Source organism: Myotis lucifugus, unplaced genomic scaffold (genome assembly GCF_000147115.1).
Source record: "Myotis lucifugus unplaced genomic scaffold, Myoluc2.0 scaffold_236, whole genome shotgun sequence".
NCBI classification, from domain to species: domain Eukaryota; kingdom Metazoa; phylum Chordata; class Mammalia; order Chiroptera; family Vespertilionidae; genus Myotis; species Myotis lucifugus.
Genome location: NW_005871284.1, coordinates 250379 through 277346, shown reverse-complemented (window position 1 = coordinate 277346; position 26968 = coordinate 250379). Strand labels below are relative to the sequence as shown.

Here is a 26968-nt window from a genome sequence, read left to right as displayed (position 1 = left end):
AGCATAGCATGCAAATTGTCCCTTTGACCAGGAGCTCCGCTGGGAGTTCCACTAGGGGGCAGGGCTGGCCGGGGGAAGGGAGGGAGTTGGCAACTGCCAGCTGCTAGGGACCCTACCAGTGCACAAATTTCATATATATATATTTAAAATCATGTTTTGCTGCCCTTTGTTTCCCCATCACTTATTATGATGCACATAGGAGGCACTCAATTAATATTAACTGAATTGACCTAAACCGAAAAGAAAAATTCCCCTGCTTCATATACTAGTATAGGCCAATTTCTCTTGTGGAAGAGTCTAGATAACATCTGAAGAGAAAGCATTCCCATCTGGAGGCAAGGAAAAACAAATTCCCTCGAATTGACCGCTAAATTGCATTTCTCTTTCCAACCCCATACTTCACACTGGCGGAGCCACTCGAAGGAAAACAAGCTAGGCAAGCCCATCCATCAGCCAGGCAGCGGGCGCAGGCCAGAAGCAGATGAATCTTAGAACCCAGGCTTCAAGGGATGCAGAGGATGGAAGAAACAGTTGTGCAACCTGCGGCAGTGGGATTCCTCAGCTAATGACCCAGAGGCTGCTCACTAGGACATTTAAACTGTTAGCCAGCCATCTCACACTCCACACTCGTGTTTAGGTACGCCATGTGCCAATCCCTGATTTAGACTAGAGAGCTACAGTGTCTGCTAATGAGGATTCAGGGGCAGTTCCCGACAGTGTGTTTTGCCTTCTCACTCTTCCCCCCTTTTAGTACTTGACCCAAGAGCACCAGACAGAGGGAAGCAGCAAAGAGGTTGACGATATGCCAGCTCTAATGGAGAACTGTACCTCCTTAGCATTCCTCCGACTCTAATAGGCTTCCTTTATGAGAAAATAACACATTAGATTTCAATCATGGCAGGTTTTCCAAGCACTGAAACTGGGATAATATCATAGCCCCTTAGCAATTTGATTAGGAAATGGGTCCTGTTGCTATAAAAATACCTGCACTTGAGCCTGGTGTGCGGTACTGTGCTCCTGCAGGCTGGTGAGAGCCTCCTGTGTCCCTCTTCCTAAATACATCCAGGGGCTTCAGGTCGGTAGCCTAAAATCAGTCACGATGAGGGTACTTACACCAGGAAATTGGCCAACTCTACACATCTGAGTGTTGTGTTTTTATCCCTCACATTACTGCTAATAGAAGAAAGGTGCACAGACTCTTCATTAAGGCAATCTAAAAGTATATCTTGTTCAGCATAAACAACACCTCTAGCCAGTCAAGAGGGAAAAGTCCTGGCCTCCTAATAGCTACCTCACAGCCTGGGTGCAGAAGTCCTGGGTGAACTCACCTTCCCATCCTCTTCACAATACCTTGGAGCTCACACCATTGAGCTGGTGGTTCCCAAAAGGAGGGAAAAACCTATTCTAACCTTAATGTTTCATAGCAGAGGTTTATTATTTATAGGTGAGGTCCATTCAATAAAAACACCACCATGAAAACCATAGAAACCAATATTTTTTTTCAAAAACAGAATAAGGAATAAGATAGAAGGGAGAAATTGAAAACCTAAGCTAAGAGAAGCCACTGAAGTTGAAGCCACAACTCAGATCCCTGGAAGGCAAGGGATAAAGGTAAAATAGGAAATCTCCTTTTGTATCTGAGATCTGATCTAACCTTCAGAAAAAGCAACCTTTGCCTTCAGCTCTAATATGCATTTTCCAAACGAGGCATTAAGTAGCATAACACACTGTGCAATAACCCAAACTGTAGATAGTAAGATAATTATAGTATCATATATATGCTGAAGACAGAATATACAAAATGAAGATCCTATCATGTTTTTTGGTTGTTTCTTTTCTTCCTTCTTCTTCTTCTTCTTCTTCTTCTTCTTTTTTTTTTTTTTTACTATAACCAGACTAGCTTTAGACCACCCTTGATTATCCCACTCGGCTTGCAGCCTTTAGGAGACATGCTATAGAGCTGATTAAAAAGGAAGTGCAAAGAAGGGGAGAAAAGTTCATGTTGGGAGGAAAATAACAAGGAAAGCTCCATGGAAGTCCTTACAGGGATTCTTTCAAGAAGTTAGAAAAAAAAATAGTGAACTGAAATTGTAGTACTCTCATTGCTGTCCATCTCCCAGCTCTGCCACTTCTCAATTTATACTGGTCAGCACACAGAATAAGGATAAGAATTTGTTTATAAAAAAAATGGAAGAGTCCTTAAAGAAGGGTATTTGACCACAGAATAGAATCACTGATTCCTAGAATCAGGCTGAACCTTAGGGACAGTTTTAAACATCCTCCTGCTGAAGAAGGAGTCCTCTCCTCACCACCATTGCCCGGTCATCATCCAGGCCTGAACGGTGTCAGGCACAGGGAACGCCAGCACTTTGGGGGGTAGCTCTCACTGTCAGGACTTGTGGTCTTATGCTGATCACAAATGAACATTTCTGTTACTTATGCCCAATGGTTCAGCCTCCACCCTCTGGGTGACACCAATGCTGTATTTTCCTTCTGACAGCCCTTGAGGTGTAAAAGGTAAATCCCCTTAACTTTTTCTTCTCCAGGTTAAACATACTCATTCCCACCAGCCATTCAATGCTTTCCAAACAGACTCGGGAAGAACTGAACAATGATTTCCAGAGGCATAACATTTACTTATTTTTACATATTATATTTACTGAAAGTTTAGAATTAACCTATTTTAATTAATTGATGGTAGTTAGAGCTAGTTTATTTGATAGTACATTTTTAGGATTTTAGGTTACTTAAAATGTACCAAACTTTGGAGCTATATTAAACATAATTTATCCTTTCTTTGATATTTCAGAAAGTATAAGATTCCAGAAAACATCAAGGCCACCTTATGGCTATATTTTTTTATTGCAAAACAACCATAGAGAAGCACTGCTAAAGTGAATGTTCTGGCTAATGAAATAAAACTTTCTTTACCGATAACCTAGGTTACCAGGTAGTTTTGTTGTGGTTTTGTTTTTCATTTCAGTTCTCTTCTATTACATCATTGACGCTATTCAATTTTTCTTTAACTTTAATCAACACATAAGCTTTTACTCAAAGCACAAAATCCCATTGCATCCGCGAAGACAGAGTAATTTGCAACCGAAGAGCACAGAAAATCCTTACTCTCATTTCATTTTCTCTCCTTGTCAAAATACTGTTTATCAAGAAATTGCTTAAAATTAAATAAAAAGGTAGAAAGTGTTGGAAAAGTATGACTCTAAGGTGTTTTCATGTTATACCTATTCCCATCATTTTGTCTGAGACCAGGAAGAGAGATGGGAAAAGACCATTTGAACAAAACCTTGATGTAGTCCTGGGCTTCTTAAACCTGAGGTTCGCTTCATTCCCCTTTCAATTATTCACCCGGGGCTGTCCCTAGCCCATTCTCAGCACCTAAACAGATTTTCCAGACCTTCCCACAATCACAGGAACCGCCCTGTGTCAGGATTTTCATGTAAAGCCTCCAAGCCACAGAAAGCAACCACTCAGCAACCACCGTCCACTGTTGTGTTTGTTTAAAAGCCTCATTTTATCAGGCCCACAAACATCGCCCTTAGCAAGGCAGACCCACCGCGGCCACCAGCTCTCAGCCCAACCAGACTGACCTTCAGAGGAGAGATGTGGGACTGCAAGACGTAGCCATGGACATTTTCTATCTGCGACAGGTTCTTTTCTGACACGTGCACGAGCTCAGGGCCTCTCACTTCGTGGGTCAGTCGAGGTAAGGAATGATCATGTGGAGCGTCCTCATCTTGGTATCTATACTTCTAGGTGGAAAGGCAAGAAAGAAAAACAGCATTAGTGTTCGCAAAGGGTACAGTCCTGAACGTCACATTCTAACCTCAGTGGCAGGACACAGTGTACCTGTCATTGACATCCCCAAACGGGCGTTGCTGCAGACTCTTTTGGTGGTCACCATACACCAGGTCAAGTGCAAGCAAAAGTGAACCAGCCGTCAAAATCGACCAAACCTGATGAATTGCTTTTGCCTGACAACGCAGTATCTCCACGTGTGGGCTGTAGAAGGGTGCTGAGGGGACGGGCTAACACAAGTGGCTTGTAGGTAGAGGCACGTGCTTGTTAAGAACTGTTTAAACCAGTGGTTCTCAACCTTGGCTGCACATTAGAATCACCTGGGAATCCTTTTAAAATCCTGATTTCTGGGCCTCATCCTCCGAAAATTCTGTTTCTTTGTTACTAATGTTGTGGCCCCACCCCATAACAAAGAAACAGAATTTCCAGAGGATGAGGCCCAGAAATCAGGATTTTCAAAAAGATTCTAATGTGCAGCCAAAGTTGAGAACCACTGGTTTAATCCAAAGCAGTAAACAACTTAATGGGCCCACTTATTCTTTTCAGGTGATAGGGGTCAGCTTGTTTCCTAAAAACAGTGTCGGTCATGTTAAGTACCAGGAATCATTTCTCCTAAGAATTCTATGTACCACTTACAACCCAGCTAGTAAAATATTAGTTTGCTTTGCTTTGCTTTTGTTCTCTGTGAATGATACAGGGGTATTATGGGCTGGGGTCCAAATACTGTCATAACATCGTCTCAAGCTTAACTGTGATGTCTAACCTTACCCCAGTACCCCATTATTATCACCAACAGTTATTTTTATCATGTCATGTTGCCAACAACATGTTTTCTTACAAAATCGTGCCTGCATTTCTTTAATTTTTTAGGTGAAAATATGACTTTTTTGGATATCAGCTCTCAGTCTGACTCATAATCTGAGTAATAAGAAGGGTTGGCAATTCAATCTGTTGTCCACTTTTACTCAGAAGTTGATTATCATTACTTGTATTTCCCAAAAAGGCCTTCTACAAGTTCTAAGCTTAATATTAATTTCTTTTTTAAAAATATTTTTTATTGATTTTTTTACAGAGAGGACGGGAGAGGGATAGAGAGTTAGAAACAAGGATGAGAGAGAAACATCGATCAGCTGCCTCCTGAACACTCCCTACTGGGGATGTGCCCGCAACCAAGGTACATGCCCTTGACTGGAATCGAACCTGGGACCCTTGAGTCCGCAGGCTGACGCTCTATCCACTGAGCCAAACCCGTTAGGGCTTAATATTAATTTTAAAACAAAACAAAAATACAGCACACAATATGTTGACTATAGCTTGCAAAGGACTCTCATCTGTTTCTTCCATTGCAATCCTTCTTACCCTGGATGCTCCATTTTTCTTACGATAAAACTGACACTCAGAGAGGTTCAGAGACTTGTCCGGTGTTACCTAAGTAATGGGCATCAGAGCCGGAACCCTGTCCAGTTGATTTAAATCTGAAATCTCTCGCTACAATCATCAAACCCTCCCCACTCCCATGAGGTGATGAAGCCCATGTCTGATAACTGAATCGACAATTTGGTAGCTAACACCTCTTTGAGAGAGAACACACTTCAGAATGAGGTTAGAGCAGGGGTGGGCAAACTTTTTGACTCGAGGGCCACAATGGGTTCTTAAGCTGGACCGGAGGGCCGGAACAAAAGCATGGATGGAATGTTTGTGTGAACTAATATAAATTCAAAGTAAACATTATTACATAAAAGGGTACGGTCTTTTTTTTTTTTAGTTTTATTCATTTCAAACGGGCCGGATCCGGCCCACGGGCCGTAGTTTGCTCACGGCTGGGATAGAGCATTTCCGTGAACTGCACAATGCCATCCGTCTGTTTTCTTGGCCCTATGAATAATTTGGGAAGGTAATCTGCCTCAGAAACATGGATCTAGTTTAACATTCATTCTTGATCAGTTATGTGTTCATTGGGAGTGGGAGAATGTCGTGCATATGCCCGGTATACAGTGTCTGGACCTTCAGCCCATCTACCCCCCACACCTCCTCCCCCTCTTCAGTTCTCTCTCAGGGAGGCTTTGCCACCTATTCAGTTATCCAAGCCAGGAAAGTAGGAGTCATTCTGACTCCATCCTCTCTTTCACCCCCCACCATCTGCCAATTTAATAAATCACTGAGTCTGTCTAATTTATTATCTTGAATCTACTCCATCCTCGTCCCCCACCACCACTAACCTACCCACTGTTCTGCCCACATTCAGATTCTCATCAGTTCTAAGCTGGCCACCAACAGCCTCTGGGCTGGCTAGGCTGCTGCTGAGGTTGCCCCTTGCCCATCTATCCTCTAGCCTGCACCAGGGGCCTTTCTGAGTCACAAACTAAGAAAGTCCTTCTCTTTACAACCCTTAGTGGCTCCCACCACCCACAGGGCAGAGCTTAAGCTTCCTTATCCTGTCACAAGCCAACCCCCATCACCACTACATGAGCTGAGCCTCATTACTTTTGAACTCTTATTTCACCAACCCAACTCAGGATAATGGAGTAAATATTAGAAATCATTACTTTCATTTTTAAAAGCTTTTTAAAAAATTGTGGTAATATACACATATCATAAAATTTACCAGCTTAAGCATTTTTAAGTGTACAGTTTAGTGACAGTAAGTATATCCACACTGGTATATAACCAATCTCCAAAACTTTTTCACCTTGCAAAACTGAAACTCTCTCCCCATAAAACAAAAACTCCTCATTTTCTCCTCCCCCAGCCCTTGGTAACCACCACCATTCTACTTACTATTTCTATGAATATGACTACTCTAGGCACCTTATATCAGTGGAATCATACAGTATTTGTCTTTTTATTGCTGGCTTATTTCACTTAGCATAATATCCTTGTGCTTTATTCATGTTGTAGCGTGTGTTAGAATTTCCTTCTTTTCAAAGGCTAAGTAATATTCCATTGTATGCACATACCACATTTTGTCTACTCATTCATCTGTAGATGGGCAGTTTGGTTGATTCTACCACTTGGTTATGCGAATAATGCTGCTATGGGCCTGGGTATACAAATATCTCTTTGGAACTTTGCTTTCAACTCTTTTGGATAGATACCCAGAAGTGAAATTGCTGGGTCATATGGTAATTCAATTTTTTGTTTCTTGCAGAACTTTTTAAGCTTTTTAAGAGTAAACATATGTAAAGACGTATTTATGTCACGCATAAAAATCTGAAACATAAAGATCCAAGGGTACCATAAGTAAAATTTTGCAAAGTTCAAATGATTACTGTGGTTCCTCCAGGATTACTGTAGTAGGATTCAGCTGATTTAGAGAAAGGTATTATCCATAAAAGTATACATCTCACTGACTGGTTTGGATAAAATAAATAAATAAATAAATAAAACAAAAAACTATCATAATACAGATAATAAACTTAGTTGAACATATGTGGTGTCACAAGGAAATTATTTTAAGTCATTTCCATAAATCTAAGGTCCAGTTCAAAGACTGATAGGGCCTCAAATTAGACTACAGAAACCAATCAATATTTTATTAGTAAATTTGTTCATTTTAACATTCATTGATCCTTTAGGCCCAGCTTTCACATTCCTTTTCTGGAAAGGTTTTGTGAACTGAAAGCCTAGATTGTGTGGGTGTTTCTATAGCTCCCTATACTCCCCCAATCACTGCTTTTATAGTGCTATCTGGTTACATAGTTTTTGTTTGTCTGTTTGTCATTGAACCATAAGATTTTGTGAGAACTGAGATCATTTAGGTCTTGTTTATCCTCATGTCTCCAGTTCTTAGCCAAGTGCCTGGCAAATATGCTCAATAAATATTTTTTGAATAAAATTATACATGACAATTGAACAAATGGATCAACTAGGCATGAGCTGCTTAAGCTACAAAGGTATTCTGGATGCCAAATACAAACTGTTTTCATTGCAAAACATTATGATTTCAAGTTCAAGCAAAAAAAGTTAACCACATTATTTGCTTGACACAACCTTAAAGAACATCAGATCCTTAAGTATTATATCTCTCTCTCATCATTCCTTTCAAGTAATTAGATGTCTGACAAAATATAGCAGGCTAGTTGTTAAGTTGATAATTTTGTACAGATCCAAATGGCCTTGGCAGAGAAAAGGTTCCCTATCCCTGTTCTAAAGGAACAGTGAGATCATGAAATGGATTGTAGCAGATGCTATTGTCCCCCCGCCCACCACCACCACCACCTAAATCCTTGGAAATCCCTTTCACACATTCAAGGCCCACATCTATATACTTCACACTTCTCAGGAAGCTTGCCCTTGGGATTGAAGCCTCCTCATTTAGGAGGACTGGGAGTTAAGCTGGAACTCGCAACTCCCAAACCTCAAAGTGAAACAAACCATTGGGCTTTGAATTCCACTCCCAAGCACCTGACAGGATCACCCTGAAGCTAGACAGCACCTGAACCTACATTCTTGGAGAACTCCTGGTTGTTTTCCTCACTCCTATAAGCATTTCTCCTGGGAACTGCCCTGCATAAATCATGCTCACACTAATCCCCATGCTAGGTCTGCTTCGGGTGAGCCTGCTAGAGATCTGGATGCAGCCTGGGATGTGAGATGTGAGTAGAGTGTGGCAGTAGACAAGCCTGAAAGATAGCGTATTGTAGACAGCAGGTAACTATCCAGGAGACCTAAACAGACTCTCCCTGGTGCCAATCTGTATTCCCTCCCTTTTCCCCAATTTTCTGTGAGTGATGACTAAGTAAGAGAAGACAAGAACTGGTGAGAAGTGCCACATATAACTCACAAGGAAGTTTCCAAAGAAATAACCCAGGTATCACATAGTAGAATCTTTGCTAGGGTTAACTTTGGCTAAACCAAAAATGATTTTTTCACTTGTAATGCTAAGACTAATATTAATATTAACACTAATGTGACATTAAAAGAAACACTAATCCTAACACTAATGCCAATATCAACCAGTAAAAATAGCAGTTATACCTACTGTGTCAGGAACTGTGCTAAATGCTTTATATGTGTCATCACACCTAACAGATTGGTGTTAGGATTCTTCTCATCTGAGGCTTGGATAGTTGAGCATTCCCCCCTACACTCCCCAGCCCAAGATTACATACCTGGTGAGTGGCAAACTGGGATTCATACACATGTTAGTCTGACTCTAGGGCTAGAGCACTTTAAGATTCTTCTAAACTGGCAATCAAAGATCTTGATAGACCAACTTTGTCCTCGGGAAATATAATTCTTAGGAAATCTTGAAGAGTCGTCTAACAAGGAAGATGAAACACCTCTGCAGAGGTCACACCCTGATTTAAGAATTGGCTCTAATGTTCTGGGCAATTCTGAGTCATCTCTCCTTCCAGGGCTTGTCTGTTAGGTCCTGATGTTATTCTGGGCACCTTTCAGGGTGAGTATTGCCTGTGAAAGGAGGGTCCTTTGAGGAAGACCTCTCTTTTGAAATCTGTACCTTCATCTTTTCCTCTCCTCAGCTTGGTCCATTGGAGGGGACTCCAGAGCAAAAGAACTTTTGTGAACAGATTATATTTCCTCTCTCGGCTCAATGGGAGTGAGGCAGAAGAAATGCTTAAGACAGGGACTACCAACATACTCTTCTTGTCCCACTGTCTTAACTGATCGCATCCCTGACTTCTGGAATCTTATTCCCTTTCCCCTTCTGAAGCTTAACCACCCACTCCCCAACTCTTTCATCAAGGAAACTTTTGTAGGTCCTTGAGAATCAGGTCAGGTGTCATCTCTTTCAGAAATGCTCTGACTGCTAAGGTTGAAGGGATGTCCATCCTTTATGCACCCGTAGTGTTTTGCACTGATTTCTGTCCTTGAATAACAAGTCTAAACTGCAATGACCTATCTCTCCTAGGAGACCATGAGTGCCTCATGAGCAGAAATGAAGTACTGTTCACCTCTGACTCTTCAGCGCCCCATTGATAACTAACACATAGTGAAAGACTGATGCGTGTGACTTTAACTGAACTAAACTTAAAGAATCTGAGCAATCACAAGACATACCCAATCAAAAAGCCTCCTGGCTGAACCTGTATGCAATCATTCTCACACTCCTCTTCCACCACAGGGCCCCTGGGTGGTGGGCAAAGCCTAGGAAGTCTGACTAATTCTGCTCACCACATTCTGCCAATGCTGGTGTGAGTCGGAAACAACCCGAGTTACCCAGAACTCAAACACAGGAGCCTCCACGCATCCGCTCCGTCCCTGGGGGGTCTGCACAGTGTGGAAGAAGACGCTGCGCAGGCACCACTGGCACGGGGTATGGTAACTGAGGAACAAGTCACAAATCTGTCAAGGCCTCATAAAGAAAAACCGGGGTCTCTGTTTCTGCATAAAAGAGCTCTGCTTCCCCCTTGCAGCAGGAGTTGGCGTTGTTCTAAAGAGAAATAAACCAATCTCAGGGAGAGCCAGTGGGTATCTGCATGCTCTTGAGAGGCAAGTAGCATTGGAATACCTGTCAGTGAGCACTCTCATGAAGGCTTCTTAAAAAATTTATGTTAAGCCCTGACCGGTTTGGCTCAGTGGATAGAGCGTCGGCCTGCGGACTCAAGGGTCCCAGGTTCAATTCCAGTTAAGGGCATGTACCTTGGTTGCGGGCACATCCCCAGTAGGGAGTGTGCAGGAAGCAGCTGAATCAATGTTTCTTTCTCATCGATGTTTCTAACTCTCTATCCCTCTCGTTCTCCCTTCCTCTCTGTAAAAAATCAATAAAATATACTTTAAAAATATTTTAAATTTTATTGCACCACATTATACAAGCATTAAACATGGCTTCACATTGATTGATGACTGTTTAAATGTGAAAAAGTCATCATTCATGTCAGTACCTTTTGGCTATTTATAGGTAAGGACATTTTATGTACTTTAAATATCTCTATACTTGTGTGTACAGATGTAAGAATACATGACTATATACATGTACACACAGAAATACATCCATGGCCATACACATAGCTATAGGTATGTCATATATAATAATCTCCTCAGAAAGATCAAAATTTGAAAAGAAAAAAAAAAGAAGAAAAAGTTGAAAACAGGGTCTTGTTTGTGTTGCTTGGGAGACATGGAATCAGGATCCTATGATGACATTCTAGGGATGTGTGTCTCTCACGAAGGCTTTTCTAAGAGTGTATAGAAAGGACTCCATTTAAGACTTAAGACAACGTTATGAAGCAGGTACAAAGTTAAGGAGTGATTAGCTTCCTACATCAAGCCAGACATTTTGGAAATGATCAAAACCCCAAGGCTTCTGTTAACTATGTTGACACAAAGCCCTCTCTGTGTTGAGTCTTATCTGTAATCTAAATTCTTTGAGGGCAGGAACCCTGCCATCTATCTTTGTCACCCCACCCCCCACCCCACACCCCCAGGGGTCAGGGCAGAGCACCCGTCAAATAGTGTGTGGCCACCAGACCCGGCTGACCCATCGCTGCTGCTGGAAGGAAGCTCCTTAGATCTACTAGTAAACGTGTGTTGGCATAAAAGAAGGACATATTTTAGGAGCAGCATGGTGTCAGGGAGAAAATTAAATAAATAATAGACTTGCAAAGAGGAATAGTCCCTAAGGAAGAAGTGGCTGCAGCTCTGAAAACAGAGAACAGCGAAAGAGTGAAGAAAGCAGTCTCAAAAAGTGAAGGAAGGGTTTTAACCTTCCTACAAGCTAAATCCACAATTGGGTGATCTCATCCAGGCTCTGCCAGCTGCCCTCTCATTTTGAAGGAAATATTAAAAATGTTGATATTTCTTTGTAGGGATTTTATTCACTGGAGGTATATGCAATATGCAGCCAGCCACTCTCCTTTCCAGATCCCTCCTCTTCCCAAGACATGGAGCCTATCTGTGACCTGTGACCCCTTCTAGTCCCCACGCCTACTGTTGCCTCCTGCCACTCACTGCTCCCTCCCGGGAAGGAACATGCGGGTTACAGAGAGAGAAAAGAGAAGGTAAAGAGTGATCAGACCAGTATGTATATTCATTTCTTTGATTTGAAATACATTCTCTGAATGATATTTTGGTTGGTGCGGGGTTCTCTTTCCCCTTTCATCCCAATCCCTTCTTCTAGAATAGTTACAAGTATGTTGCAAATCTGGGGGAGGAGGAGATAGGAGGGACATGAGGATGAAGGACAAGACAGACCACACATTATTTTCTACCTGCTTCCTCAAGGAGACTTCCTGGTTCTCCTCCCCCCACCCACACCACTCCCTGCCTCACAGGATTTAGGCTACCCTATACTTATTTTTTCATAAAACTCATCACAGTTTAATTTTGCCTTTATTTCTGTGATCACTCGCTTGATGTCTGCCTCCCATATAGGACTGAATCCTCGAAGGGGTCAGGCAGCCTGCCTGCGTGGCTCACTGCTGCCCTCTCGTGCCTGCAACATTGCAGGTTCTCCATCAGTGTTCGCTGAATAAAGAACGTCCTCTGTAGCCACATCTCTCCTTAAAACCCTTTATTACTCAAAGAGTTAATAGAAGTGGGTCAAAACTCACTGATCGCTGATGTTACACAGATCTCCCCAAGTGAAGTTACCCTTCCGAAAAAGACCCACCATCAGCACTACCGCTGGCCCAAAGGATACTAGAGAAAGAAATTTCTTTTAAAGGACTTCTTTTGGCTATTGGCGCAGGATGTAAGTCACAGGAGCGATGTGAGAGATGAAAAGCTCTGCCAGGTGTTCCGTTTGGATTTTTTCAAACAAAACTCACAAAGGGGAGGAAATGCTTTCCTGCTTTCTGCCACGAAGACAGGACAAGCCAGGATGTTAATTAAATTACAAATCAGCTGCCTGCTCGCAGCTGACAGAGCTCTGTGTGCTTCCAAGCAACGTCAGATATTTTAAACCCTCTGCAATTACCTACAAAGGAGGCGCTGCCAAGAAGGAAGCGCGCATGAATATTTAATGGATCTTAAGATCCTTTTTGAAGAACTGGTGATTTACATGATTGTGAGGGAACTTACTCTAGCTCAGTGCTGCCCTCCATCTGCGAACGGAAGATGTGAAGATGCTGGACATGGAGTGTGGGATGAAGTGCTTTCTCTCCTGCAACTCTGAGCTATGCCTAAGACCCCGGGGAGGCCAGGGTCACACCGGATTGGTAATTGTCTGATTAGACAGCCCTTAAGTTCTCTGAGGGAGTCTGAATGGGAGCACAGACCTATGATCTAGGAAAACCATGCATGTGGAATTGTTAAATGACTTTGTATAAGATGTCACACATTCAGGGTGCTAATTACCATGTACAACACGCTTTCAGAAGCATTGTCTCAAGTAATTCAAGAATTGGAGGAAGACAGTATTGTTATTCTGATTTGCAAATGAAAAAAGAAAAAAACAGAGGGTGGGAGAGTCTCCTAAATGTTAAATAAAGGGCAAAGCTGCCTTTCAAACCAACCTAGCCAGCTGACTCCAAGAGGCAGCCCAGTGTAGCGAAGTGTGGGTGAAGCCTGGCATTAGAAGCATTGGGCTCAAATCTTGCTAATGCCACTTGCTAATGCAACTTGAGAAACATCTGTCAAGTTGCTGGGCATCTCTGAGCTTCAGTTGACTGAAGCTATAAATGGGTGATTGCAGAATCTACCACACAGAAGTATGAACATTGAATGAGACTGTATTCCTGGCACACGGTAGCTGCTTGACCAATGTTAAGGATCTCCTTTCTGAAACGCTCAAGTGAGATAACACATGGAAGGACTTAGCAGAGTGGTCACTTAATATCAGCTATGATGATCTTATTGCAACACTGGATTTTTTTACTTGATTATAAAAGACTGGAGATTTTTTTTAAAACTAATTAAAGGGGAAAACTGGAGCCTCATTTTTTAAAAAAATGTTGCTTTCAACCTCTTCAAAACATACAATTACAACTTTTCCATTACCCCCTAACACTGTGCTCCAAACTCACAGTTTTCCTGATCCCACAAAGCACTCTTCTTGATTCATTATGCTATCCTCGGTGCTTGAAAACCTTCCAGTTCTCTCAAACTCTCTCCACTCAGCTACTGGACTCAGCTACTGGAGCCCTGACCACTCCAGCTACTGGACTCCTCCCAATTCTTGCACTTAACAAGAATTTATTCCAGTTATAAAATAAGTAACAGGAATATAATGGACAGCATGGTGACTATAGTTAATAAATACTGTAACAAAACAAAAAATATATATAAATTTGTTAAGCACCTACTCTGTGCCTGCCATTATAAGTGCTAGGGATACAATATTGAAAAAGAAAGACACATTCCCTCCTACCCTTTGTTCTTGATGTCTTCTTACCTCTAATAACCCCTCCAACTCCCTTTCACCTGGCAGTTGCCACACCCCTTAAAGCTTAACTCCTGTATGATTTCTTTCCAGATGCTTTCTCTGGCCAGCCAGGTTTGGCTAAGTGTTCTTTTTCTATGCCCACATGACTGATGCCCTGAGAATTCCTCCCTTTTTTAAAAGCATGCATGTATCTGCTTTTCTCATGGGAACATAAAGACTTCTTGATTCATTATTGTATCACCAGCAGCAAACATTCTGCCCGGGATCCTGTAGAATTAGGTGCTCAATAAATGTTTCTGAGCTGAACTACCATTGGTGGAGATATAAGTTCCTTGGACTCCTGTATACTCCACCATACAGCACATCCCAGAAGCAGCATGTACTCAAGAAACCCATCTGGATCCTATAGGAGATCTGGTTACTGAGCAGCACCCTATAAGACTGTTAGCAATAAAATGAGTAACCGGTTCATTGTGTAGTACAGTAATAAAATAAGTCATTCAGGCTTTTGGTGTGAAGAATGTTAAAAGGAGTGTTGGCTTTCTGGAGCAAGAAGTTGAGAGGAGGAAAAATTGTGACATTTAAGAAATAATTGAGTAGTACCCCCCGTCTCCTACTCTACCAGAACTGAGTTAGAGCAACTAAGGAAACACAGCACATAAGTGGGACCATTCCAAGCAATGTGACCTGAGACTCTAAACCCCAGACACACAGACAAGAGTACCAAGCTTGATAACCGCAATAAAATATGCTGAATTATATGTAAGCAGGGGAGATGTTTGGGAGAATACACACTATGCTGACACTGCTTGTCTCTGGGTGATTATTAACTTCACTAGTGGCCTGGTGCACAAAATTTATGCACAGGGCAGGGGGGTGTTTCCTCAGCCAAGCCTGTATCCTCTCCAATCGGGGACCCCTTGGGGATGTCTGACTGCCAGTTTAGGCCCGATCCCTAAACCAGAGGCTGCGGATCAGATCCTGCTTCTCTCTCTGGGCCTCGCCAGCAACCGTGCCTCTCTCTCGCTCCAGGTCTCACCAGCAGCCTCGGTGGCTGCTGATCAGCCCTGCCTCTCTGATCAGGCTCAGAGTAGGCCCAGAGACACTGACTGGCATAGAAACTGACCAATCAGAACCAAATCTGGGTGAACTGCATGGAGCCAATGGCTGCCTAGGAGGCAGAGCCTTTGACACTGGCATAGAGAGAGAGAGGCAAGGGCTGATCAGCAGCTGCCACAGAGACTGCAGATCAGATCCTGCTTCTCTCTCTGGGCCTTGCCAGCAGCTTGGGGTGGCTGCTGATCAGCCCCGCCTCTCTCTCTCTTTCCAAGAGGTCAGCAGTTCAGCCTGTCACCATTCCCCGTCCACCCGAGCCTTCAGCCTGCGCAGCCTGGTGTTCAGTTGTCCCTTCAGTCATTTTGGACGTTGCGGACCCTGGCTCTTTATATATACAGATTGTTTGAGCTACATGTGTTACTTGGAGAATAAAAATTAACACAATAGACGATGCAAGACATGATCATATATTTGTTTTGGTGTAAAAGAGAAGGCCCAGTGGGCTGTAAGCTATGTGGCAAGAGGACATTCTCCAGCCATGGAAAAGGTTTATACAAGTTTAGTTAACTTTGGAGAGCTGGCTTAAGGGTGCAAGGATGATGTCCTGTCAAAGGAAGGAGTGGGGAGAGCTGGGAAGACATTTACTGCGGAGGAAGAGAGCTTGAAGTCAATTGCTTTGTTATCAAGAAATCAAAGCAATGATCTGGAAACAGACTTGACGGTTAGTTTCTCCATTAAAAGACAATTTCAAATACTGTCTGAGTAATTCTCCAGGGATAGCTGTGCTGGATTCAAGTGGGGGCAGTAAGATCTTGTACACAGTCACTGCCTGACTCAATCCACCTGCTGTAGCTTCTGTGGGTGAGAGCCCTTCACTGCTGAAGGCTAGAATCGTGTTGTGCTCCAAGTGCTCAGTGCCCAGGACAGATGAAATGTCTATTTCAGCTAAATGCTTCATCATGTGATGCAAATACCCTGCACCTCAGTTTCCTGAGTTTCAATTCTGTTCCTGCCACTAATGAACAACGTGACTTCAGGTAAATATGGAAGCTCTCAGAAACTCTGATTCCTCATTTGTAAAATGGGGCTATTAATCCATAGAAGAGTGTTTCTATGGGAAATTGATGAGATAACATGTATAAATGTCTTGGCATAGGGCCTGAATCCTGCTTGATACTTAGGAAATCTAAGCCTCTTCCTATTTCTGCCAGTGTCATATACTCATCTTTCCAAGTATTATCAGAGGGTCAACACACACATGTGCACACACACACACACACACACACACACGCACATACTCAGCTCAACCTTACCTCTATTATAGGACCTGGTTTCCTCCACCCACACTACCACAGGCATCATAGCATCATGATAGATCAGTGTAAACACCCTTAAGGAGACAGACTGAACTGCCTCCACTGCTCAGAGATCCAGTTTCTTTTCTGTATGTGAGGTTGTCTTATCATCTTTACCCAATGCTCCCATCTGATTCAAGGCCGCTGGACTCATCTGCCTATGATTATCATGTCTGTCCAGCAGGCAGAGAGAGGACAGTCTCAGACACAGGGGCTGAATATCCCACCACTGGGCTTCTGGACCTTAGAACCTGCTGTGGATTGGCACCTGCCCAGTCCTTCCATCTACATTTGACCTGAACCTAGAACATCTCCTGAAGTCTTTCTGGCTGCTCCTACTTTTCCCTGGGCAGCCTGTTGGCATGTGCTTGCTCTGACATATAGAGTACGAAATCCCTTCTTAACATGAGCATCATCATCTTTTCATTCAACAAAATATTTATCCAGCACGTTATGTACTAATAACTAAGTTTTCAGTAATAGAAGTGCAGTATTTTAGAAAAAGGTGAAAATGTATTACCTCTTAGAGCTTGAATGCTAGTTGCATAAGGTAAAATAAATATTTGCCCAGATTCTCTTTTTTCTCTACATATCCAGCAGCAGGCATGAACAGCTGTCCTCTCATGGGAAGATGCCAGGTGGTCCACTGGGCAGCCACTCTAAATTGTCTCTTGTGGTGATCCCAATAGGCTTGAAACATCTAGCCGTATGTGTCCAGCTGCCTTGTCCAGAGCCCCCTCAGGGTGAGCTGACTTCAGTGACATTGGAACATGGAATAGGTGAAGGACCAGGACACAAGGTGAGGACTTGACTCTGGCCTCATCAACAGTGGGCTTCAATCAAAAAGGATTATAATATTAATATTTCCTCAAATAAAGCTGCTTCATAATCCATGTTTGGTTTAGGTGGTTTAATCCGCAAATAAGATGTAGTTCATTTGGGAAGGCTTATTAGACTTAATCTAGGTATCTGAATATGCAATTAAGAGCCCAATTATAGAGTGCTATTTTGTGCTTATTACATCCTTAGGACCTATGCCACAAGTCAAGAAAGCCTAGAAAGTTTTCTCATTTTCTTGTCCTGGTGCCACCTTTCAGATGAGTGCCTCCGATATGGAATGCATGTGTGTTGATGCTTTACAACTATCAATTTATTTAACCCCTACAACAAAATTATAAACTAGTTACTATTTCCCCCTCATTGTACAGGTGAGAAATTAGAGGCAGTGAGAGATTAAGTAAGTTGCTCACAAAATTAATGAGAAGCTAATTCATGCCTCATTGTCCTCACAATCCCCGCATTTTCTCCAGCATTTACTGCCTCCAAGGCATTGTGCATTTCCTATCCTCTGACTCAGGTATTTCTTGTGTGGATGGTAGATACTTTGATCCTTTAGTTTAAATGTCTGAGTTCTGCAAGCTTCCCTTTTTCCTTGCTGGGCCACAGAATACAATAGAGAGAAAGAGCAGAGAGATAACCTAGTTAATGACATTGCCATTTACCTGGTCACCCCAATACAAAACTAAACAGATGAAGAAGATCCTTCAGCATCTTTCCCTTTTCATCACTTCCAGAGCAGGGTCAACCTAACTCAGCTGGCAGAATACAACATGTAATATCAGAGTCAAGGCCAAACAACTTTACATTAGAATGAAAGTTCTTTGATGAAGGCAGTGAAGCTATAGTCCACAGCCATCTCAGTAGGCCTCTGGCAGGTAGGGGGGATTTAGTCCACTTTGTCAGGTGAATGAGTCTATATTCAGTTAAATGGGTTCTCCTGCAGAAGGGACTCTTGTTCTATCTTTTTCTTTTTTATCTCCATTGCCCCATCAGGCCCTTGTTCCTTTACCCAGATTATTGCACTTGCCTCCTCCTTCCTTTTCCAAAACCACATTGCTTTCCTGCATCTCCATCTTTTCCCACCCCTGTCCTCCACAACCTATTGTTCCACCATTCTAGATTATTTGCAATTCAGAGTAAGAGCATCATATCACCTCTGAGAGCATCATATCACCTCCCTGGTGTATTTTGCCATCACCTTCAGGGCTCAGCTAAGATGATACCTCCTCCCAGGAGCCACCTTGACTGATCCACATCACCTGTTGTCTGTGCCCCTACCCCACACTGGGGTCAGGACTCACAGCAACCTGTGTACACACAGAACACTTTTATGTTATCATTTATACCTGTTTACTTGATTGTTTACCTTCATAGACTATAAGATTTTTGAATGGAAGGGTAAAGTCTCATGTATTGTTGTGGCACCTGTGCCAAGTATTCAACGGATATTGAGTAAATATTTGTTAAGTAACTAATACCAACCTAGTAACTAGCTGCCTTATCTGCATTCTCTCCATCAACCAATTATTCAACAATCACCCCCAGAGACACTTGAAGCACAACTTTGGCCATGTCACCCTTTAAAGCCCTTCAGTAGTTCACTGCTGCTCCAGAATGAAACATGGACACTTTGCATGGTGTTCGTGCCACTCCCAATCTCTCTCTAAAGTCCTGTCTCCTCCTGTGCTTAATTACCTGTTTAAATTCGGGTGCAGCATGAGGTCATTTGGATCAAGAATGAACTGTATGTTTGAAAGTGGTCCCATAAAATTGTCACAGAATTGTGCTACCACATTCTTAATCTTCAAACTTCCATTAACTTCCTTGTATTCTCTCCAATATATCCTTTGACACAAGCAGTTTGAAATATTCAAGAGAAGACAGAAATTCCAAGGAGGCGAGCTTAGCCTCAAAATAAGAAACCCAAGGACCACAATTAAGAAACCAGTTTGCACCAGAAAGACCCAAAATGGTCCCTGAAATCCCTTTCTAAGGGACCTTTTGACAAAATTTTCTTCCTTAGTATATTATAAAAATCATGCCCAAGGGTGGGGATTTAACATTTAAATGAGACATGTGATATATGGCTATGATGATCCAAGCATGTTTAGGAACTATGTATGTGCCTTGGAAATCCAAGAAATCTCCATCTTTTTATCAGAAATGTCTGCCCCTGATACCCCCTATCTTCCCCCCAAATGCTTTAGGACTGTCCTAACTCCCACAATCGGGAAAAAGGGGTCTTTAAAGCGCAAACTCGTCCTTCTCCATTCCTTGGCTAAAGAATAAGATTTCTGATCTGCTGTACCAGTTTCATTCTATTGGTGAGAGCAGCACAGGGCAGAAGAAACACAATTTTGGGTCCCAACTCGAAAGAGTTGGTGACAAAATTACATTGGAGCTGAAAAGTCACTACAAGGCCTAGTGACCTTGTAGCTGTAAGTTGAGGAAGTAGCAGGAGGCATTACAGACTATTCATAGTAATGTTATCAGCTAGAAATGCCTGGGGCATTCATCTGAGCCCTGGTGAGCTTCCCAGGTATCACTCTTTTCTAAACCAGTGTTACAACTAGACTGTCCCTTGTGGGTTTTGTTAAGATTGCAAGACACCTTTCAGGGATAACCATTAGAAACTTCAAAGAAAAAAAAAAGCGTTTCTTACTTACAGGCCCTGGAGCTATAAGGCATGCCAGGGGCACACAGGGAGGTCAAGGTTAGGGGAGAGAGAGAGCACAGGCACCGGGCTGCAGTTCGGCTGCTACTGGGGGTCAGGAGGGGGGCTAGGGTTTCTTGAGTTCACTGTTTAATGGTGAATTTAAAACCTAAGAATGGGAATTTAATGGGAAAGAGAAAAATAAACAAGCAGCCAAGTGGTTAGTTACTGAAATTTACCAAGATCTCAAAAAACAAAGGAGACTCAGTGGGAGAGGAGGCCTGGCTCTTTATCCAGTGCTGGCCAAGTATTTATTAGAGATAGTCACCTTGGAGGTGATGGCTCAGCAGCTGTCAGGGCTTACAGGACCATTACTCAGGTGTTCATGGTGATGCTGATGTAAACACACCTACTATGCTACAATCCTATGGAAGTATGTGCCTACAACCACAGTAGTGGGCTGCACCATGTAGGTTTGTGTAAGTGCACTCTGTTACGCTCGCACAAGGACAACATTGCATAGGGATGCATTTCTCAGAACTTATCCTCATCTTTAACAAGCCGTGACTGTTCCTTACATTCCATTCGAACTAGCAAGTGAATTCTTTTTCTAAAGCCTCTCTCATTTTTCCCACTTCCCTGTGCTCTTTCTTCTGCCTTGATGATGGCCTTTGAATCACAGGTGGGGAGTTATGTTGCTCTTTTTGTGAAGTTCTGTTCAATTGTCACCTTTTCCACAGTCTCCCCTGATCTTTCCCAAGCAGATGTGATCTCTCCTTGTCTTCTCTCTGGACTGCTCCTACAATGAAATTGTCCGTCCCTGAGTTTGGAATTATTTCTGTCCATCCACCCTTTCATTAAGCACTCACAAGGAGCTACCAAGGCCCTGCGATAGACAATGCAATATTTAGAGACAAAACACAATCACAACCTCACTGAGCTCCCTTTAGAGTAGCAGAGACTAATCAAAGATGTCACTGATAAGACACATCTGATTTCAGAGATGATAAATATTTAAAATGTGCACCTTAAAGTTGATGACATGGCATATTAAAGTATACTATACACAGGTCCCCAGGAAGATACACTTAACCTAGTTTTGGGGACAGCTTCCTGGAGAATAAAGGCACCTCTGATTGCTCTTACAGAGTGAAAAGTCATCAGGCACAAAGACTGCAAGGTACTAGGAAAAGAACAGCAGGTTCAAAGTCAGGGAAGAGTGATAGTGGAGCATAACTACTCTTAAGACAATAACATGCTTGAAGGAGTGTTCTTACATATGTTTCCTCTGGAGGGTTTCAGACACAGCCTTAAATAGTTGTGTTAGATGGAAATTAAATGTATTTTGGGCCATAGAATTATTAGCAAAAGGATATAACCATTTGTGTTAGATTGAAATTAAATGTATTCTGAACCATAGAATTATTAGCAAAAGGATATTACCATTTATGTACTACAATTTGCAGTGTGGAACTAACATTTCAGGGGATTTTGAAGAATAAATTGCTTGGGATAAATAGCCAATTTGAAATCTGAAATAGAACTGATAAATTTACCATCCAGGAGAACAGGGTCTGAATGATTAGACTGTGGCATGGCTGGACTTTCATTTATTTGTAGGTTTGGCAAGGCTAATAGAGGTCGTCTAATGCACATTCCGCATTCACCATAAAAATCTTAGTTCTAAAATCTATGAGCAACTTCTGACCTCTGTTGGGACCTGCTCAGTCGATGCAGCTCATGGTTTCTACTTTTGTGTGTTTCATTTTCTTCTTCTTCCTTGTATCTATCCAGTAAAGATTTTTTTTTGGATCTGAAAAATTAACAATCATAATGAAGCTTCTCAAACATGTCACCCTTTAGTCTAAGAATAGTTACCCCCTCCTTAATTTGGATAGGGCTAGTTCATCCTTGAGCAGAGACCAATCTGTAGATTGATTGCATGCACGAGCAGCTGGAATTCAATAATGAACCAGGCAGACAACATTCTCTCTCTTAGAGCATCCCTTCTAGTAGAGGTGCCCAACAAAACACAAATAAATGAAATAATCCCAGATTGTCAGGAAATGTGAAAGTGCTCCAAGACAGCACAGGGGAGAAACCTTAGTCCACAGAGGTCAGGGGCCACTTTCTAAAATGATGTAAAAGCTGAATCCTGAAGAATGAGAGATTTTCTGTGTGAAGAGTTGGAGAGACCACATTGCAAATAAAAGGAAGAACAACCATGGGAGATTCTGAGCTGGGAAAGAGCTTGGTGGGTTTTAGAACTGACAGAGCTTTCTAAGGAAAGGTGAGTGAGTGTAATCTGAGGGCCAGACCACACAGGGCCCTGTAGGTCTCAGGTAGAACTAAGCTCCCCATCCTGAGAAAAATGAGAAGGCAACAAAGATTTCAACAGCAAAGTGATGTGATATAATCTATAATAGTGGTCGACAAACTGCGGCTCGCGAGCCACATGTGGCTCTTTGGCCCCTTGAGTGTGGCTCTTCCACAAAAAACCACGTGCGGGCGCACACGTACAGTGCGATTGAAACTTCGTGGCCCATGTGCAGAAGTCAGTATTTTGTGGAAGAGTCACACTCAAGGGGCCAAAGAGCCACATGTGGCTCTCGAGCCGCAGTTTGCCGACCACTGACATAGATAATAAAAGCGAAATATGGAAATTAGGCCGAGACGTCCTTCAGGATGAGCCATGGCTGCCTGGGTCCCCGTTTGCTGAAGGGAAGCTGGGGCGGGCAGCTGGGAAAAGGAAGGCCTACTCTTGCATGAATTTTGTGCATCGGCCCTCTAGTTTATATATATAATATATAATTGTTTTCCTGTTTCCTTTTTCCCCCACATCTAAAAACTTTTTTAAAAAATTCTTTTTTTTCTTTTTTTGTTAATCCCTCACCCCATTGTTATTTTTAGAGAGAGTGGAAGGGGGTAAGGGGAAGAGAGAGAGAGAGAGAGACATCCATGTGAGAGAGACACATTAATTGATTGCCCTTCCGCACACACTCAGAATGGGGCCAGGGATTGAACCTGCAAACAAGGTATATGCCCTTGACCCAGAATCGAACGCGCGAACCTTTGGTTCTCGGCCCAGTGCTCTAACCACTGAGTATGCCAGCCAAGGCATAATTTAGATTTTTAAAAGCCAACTCCTGCAATGTTGCTGAGACTGTAAAATGGTGCAACTACTATGGAAAAACGGTAGGGGGATCACACAACAAAATAAAAATAGAGCTACCATATAAGCCAGCAATCTTATTTCTAGATATATATCCAAAAGAATTGAAAGCAGGGCCTTGAAGAGATAGTTGCACATCCATACTCATAGCAGCATTACTCACATAGCAGAAAGGTGGAAGCCACCCAAAGGTCCATCAACAGATGAACGAGTAAATGCAATGTGGTATAGTCATCTAGTGAAATATTATTCAGCCTTAAAAAGGAAAGATGTCATATGATACAATCCTTGAGGATATTATACTAAGTGAAATAAGCCAGTCACAAAGAGAAAGAAACTGTATGATTCCACTAATAAGAAATATCTAGAGCAATAAATTCATACACACAGAACATAGAATGGGGTTGCCAAGGGCTGGGTAATGGGCTAAAGGAGGTTGCTGTTTAAGGGGTAGAAAGTTTCAGTTCTGCAAAATGACAAGGTCCTGGAGATTGATCACACAACAATATGAATATACTTAACATGACGGAAGTGTACACTTAAAAGGGTTAAGATGGTACGTTTCAGGTTATGTGCTTTTCACCACAAAATTCTAGTGGCCGGTAGAGAATGGATTGGTGGAGGAGAGAAGGGGGCGGAGACCAGTGGGAGGCTCTTAGGGGACCCAGGGAGCAATGCCTCTGCTCTCCCTGCAGTAAGGTCACATCCGAGGCCCACAGACTCCAAGTTCTCACCCACAAAATCATTCCAAATCCCCAGGTATCTCATTCCTCCAACCTTCCAACATCTTTTATCAGAAGAGAAAAAGGTAACAAAAATGGACTTTATAAGAGTGGGTGACGAAACCAGCTCTCACCTGGGCCCATCTTTTGACTGGGAGGAAAGAGGAAGAGGTCGGGTAGCAGGTGGACGTTAAGCAATTGTATGCAACCTGCCTTGGGAATTAGATGCTCTGTGTCAGGCTCCCACAGAAATGGCCTTCTCGTTGTTTTTAATAAACGTGGGTACTGGCCTAACATCAAGTTAGGAATTTTTTTTTTCCTGACTCGTTTTTCTGTTTTGCATCATAGCAGCAGCCCTAAATGGTGAAAGCACAGAGGGCAGACAGAAGAACCCAAATTCCTCAGCTTACACAGGGGGACCCCTAAATTCTTAGAAGATAATTATTTTTTACTTTCATAAGAATTATATTTAAAATGCATTATGAAATATTTCATGCATATGTGATAATTTATATTAACTCTGCAAGCTTTAAAGAGTAATATAACTAATATGTGTCGCTCAGCTTTAAAAGTTGAATAATATAGTAAATAGAGTAGAAACTCCTGGGTACTCATCCTTCGCCATATCTATCTCCCTCTCCTCAGACATAACTGTTACGTGCTCGCAATTTCCTGCTTCTCTCAATGGTCTTATTAGATAGGCACATATCTGTGATGGTTACTTTTATGTGTCAACTTAGCTAAACTATAATACCTAGTTATTAAATCTGGGTGTTGCTATAAAGGAATTTTGTAACTATTATTAACTCCTACAATAGGTTGGCTTTAAGTAAAAATTAGCCTTGCTAACCTGAGTGGGCCTCGTGCATCAGCTGAAAGGCCCAAGGAGCAAAACTGGGGTTTCTGAGAAGAAATCTCCCTGTGGACGGCGGCTTCCGCTCCTGCCTGAGAGCGCCCAGCCTGCTGGTCTGCCCCAAGGATTTCGGACTCCTCAACCCCCAGGATCCTGTTAGCCAACTCCTTGAGATAATTGTTTAAAGTTTTAGAATAAAGTAAACATTTTATTTTACTCTGGTTCTGTTTCTCTGATATTATTCTTCTAAAAAAGGTGTAGTGGTTTTTCGGCCAGTTTTGGAACTTTACATAAGCAGTTTCATATTGTGGCTCTCTTTCTACAATATTGTGAAATGTATTCATATTAACGTGTACAGGTCTAGTTCATTTCTTTTTAATTTTGTACAGAGTGTCACTGTATGGTACAACAGACCATTTTCTTGCTATGGAACACTGGGCTATTTTTATTGCTTTCCTTCCTGGAATAACAAAACTATAGCAATGCTATTATAACATTCTTGTATATGTTTCCTGGTGCACATATGTAAGAATCTCATTAGGACAGATGCCTAGGAGTGGAATTTCTGGGTCATAGAATTTTGCATCTTCAACTTTACTAGATAGCCAAATTGTTCTAAAATGGTTGCATCTATCCTCAGAAACATACAAATTTATCAGAATCATATAAGATTTATGATTGTTCCACATTCTAAATAAAACCTGACATTATCAAGGAAAATACTTCTAACCTAGATAGATATACATCTATTGAGAACATAGAATCAACAGGGATTAAGGATACATTAGATGGGATAGGTGAAAGAGAAAACGAAGTAAAAGATAATTATCAGATTTTTGGCTTTTGTAATAATTAAAATTTGTTCAAAATGTCATCTTTTTGCTTCTTTATCTCAGATACTTGAGATAAACGTGAACAAACACTATTTCTCAGATTCAGTATCGCCTTTGTGCAAGACCTTCCTTCAGCCACCAGGTGGCAAGCTAAGCATCCTCAAAATTAAAGTTCCAGGCTGAGATCTGTGTGAATGTGACTGTTCTTGGAAAGTTTATAAAGCAAGAATTAATTCCTCAGTAGATTCTTCATAGATATAATACACATGTTTCTTGCATACTGTAAACCTTCCTTTTTACCAATTTCTTCCCTTTATACGTGAGTTTTTTTTACTCTTCTTTTTTCTTTTTAAAAACTTGGAATCTGTCATTGCTCTATTAGTATGCTTATTTGGCTCCCTTTTATTACTGCATACATTCTAAACTCCTTTGCCTGGCATACAGGACCTTCTACAAATTGTCTTGAACCTGCATTTCTAGCTTCATTTCCTCTTACTTCCTCCCCACTCCAAATATACACCCACACACACATACACTGTTTCTCCTTCTCAGCACATTCCAGCTCTCAGGGCCTGATCCAGCCACACCAAATTCCTCCCAGGTCAGTGTAACAGACTAGTCATACCTCCATGACATGGTAAGAGCTGTTGACTTTCAATACTCTCCCATTTTTTTCCACCTATTCAATTGAAACTCAAATTAGAGTCTTCAGAAGATGCCAATGTCTCCTCTAACAGTTATCCATGACTCTGCTAAGCCCCCTAACTCATTTTTCTATACCACCATTAGAGCTTTGATGTTTTCTTTATTGGTTTTTTAAATATGTGTTTATTTTATTGATTTTTTTTAGAGGGAGTGGAAGGGAGAGAGATAAAAACATCCGTGTGGCCGTAACCGGTTTGGCTCAGTGGATAGAGCATCGGCCTGCGGACTGAAGGGTCCCAGGTTCGATTCCAGTCAAGGGCATGTACCTTGGTTGCGGGCACATCCCCAGTAAGGGGTGCGATGTTTCTCTCTCATCGATGTTTCTAATTCTCTATCCCTCTTCCTTCCTCTCTGTAAAAAAAAAAATCAATAAAATATATTTTTTTAAAAAAACAAAAAAAATCCATGTATGCCTCTTGTATGCTCCTACTCAGGATCCAGCCTTCAACCTGACCAGGAATCAAACCATTGACCTCTTGTTTCACGGGTTGGTGCTCAACCACTGAGCAACACCAGCCAGGCAGAGCTGTCATGTTTTATTATGACATTTTTGCCTTTGTTTCTCCTTCCACTAAATATGTGTTACTTGCTAACAAGAAATCATTACAGATTTTTTTTCTTAAATCTAAGGCCTCACACTGTGCCTGGCCAGTTGGTAAGTCTCAATGAATATTGACTAGC

General features: G+C 42.0%; 1 protein-coding gene across 3 annotated transcripts in view; it reads right to left on the bottom strand.

The window, feature by feature from the left end:
* The window catches only part of DLG2 (discs large MAGUK scaffold protein 2), a 1152012-nt gene that overhangs the window by 950622 nt on the left and 174422 nt on the right, over positions 1-26968 (bottom strand). Inside the window, exon 2 of one of the 3 annotated variants that reach the window (XM_023762195.1) lies at positions 3606-3764. In XM_023762195.1, coding sequence (XP_023617963.1) covers positions 3606-3764 — 159 coding nt within the window. Of the gene's footprint in view, positions 1-3605; positions 3789-26968 lie in introns of those variants that run through there. The other 2 variants (XM_023762199.1, XM_023762198.1) reach the window with 2 other exon arrangements.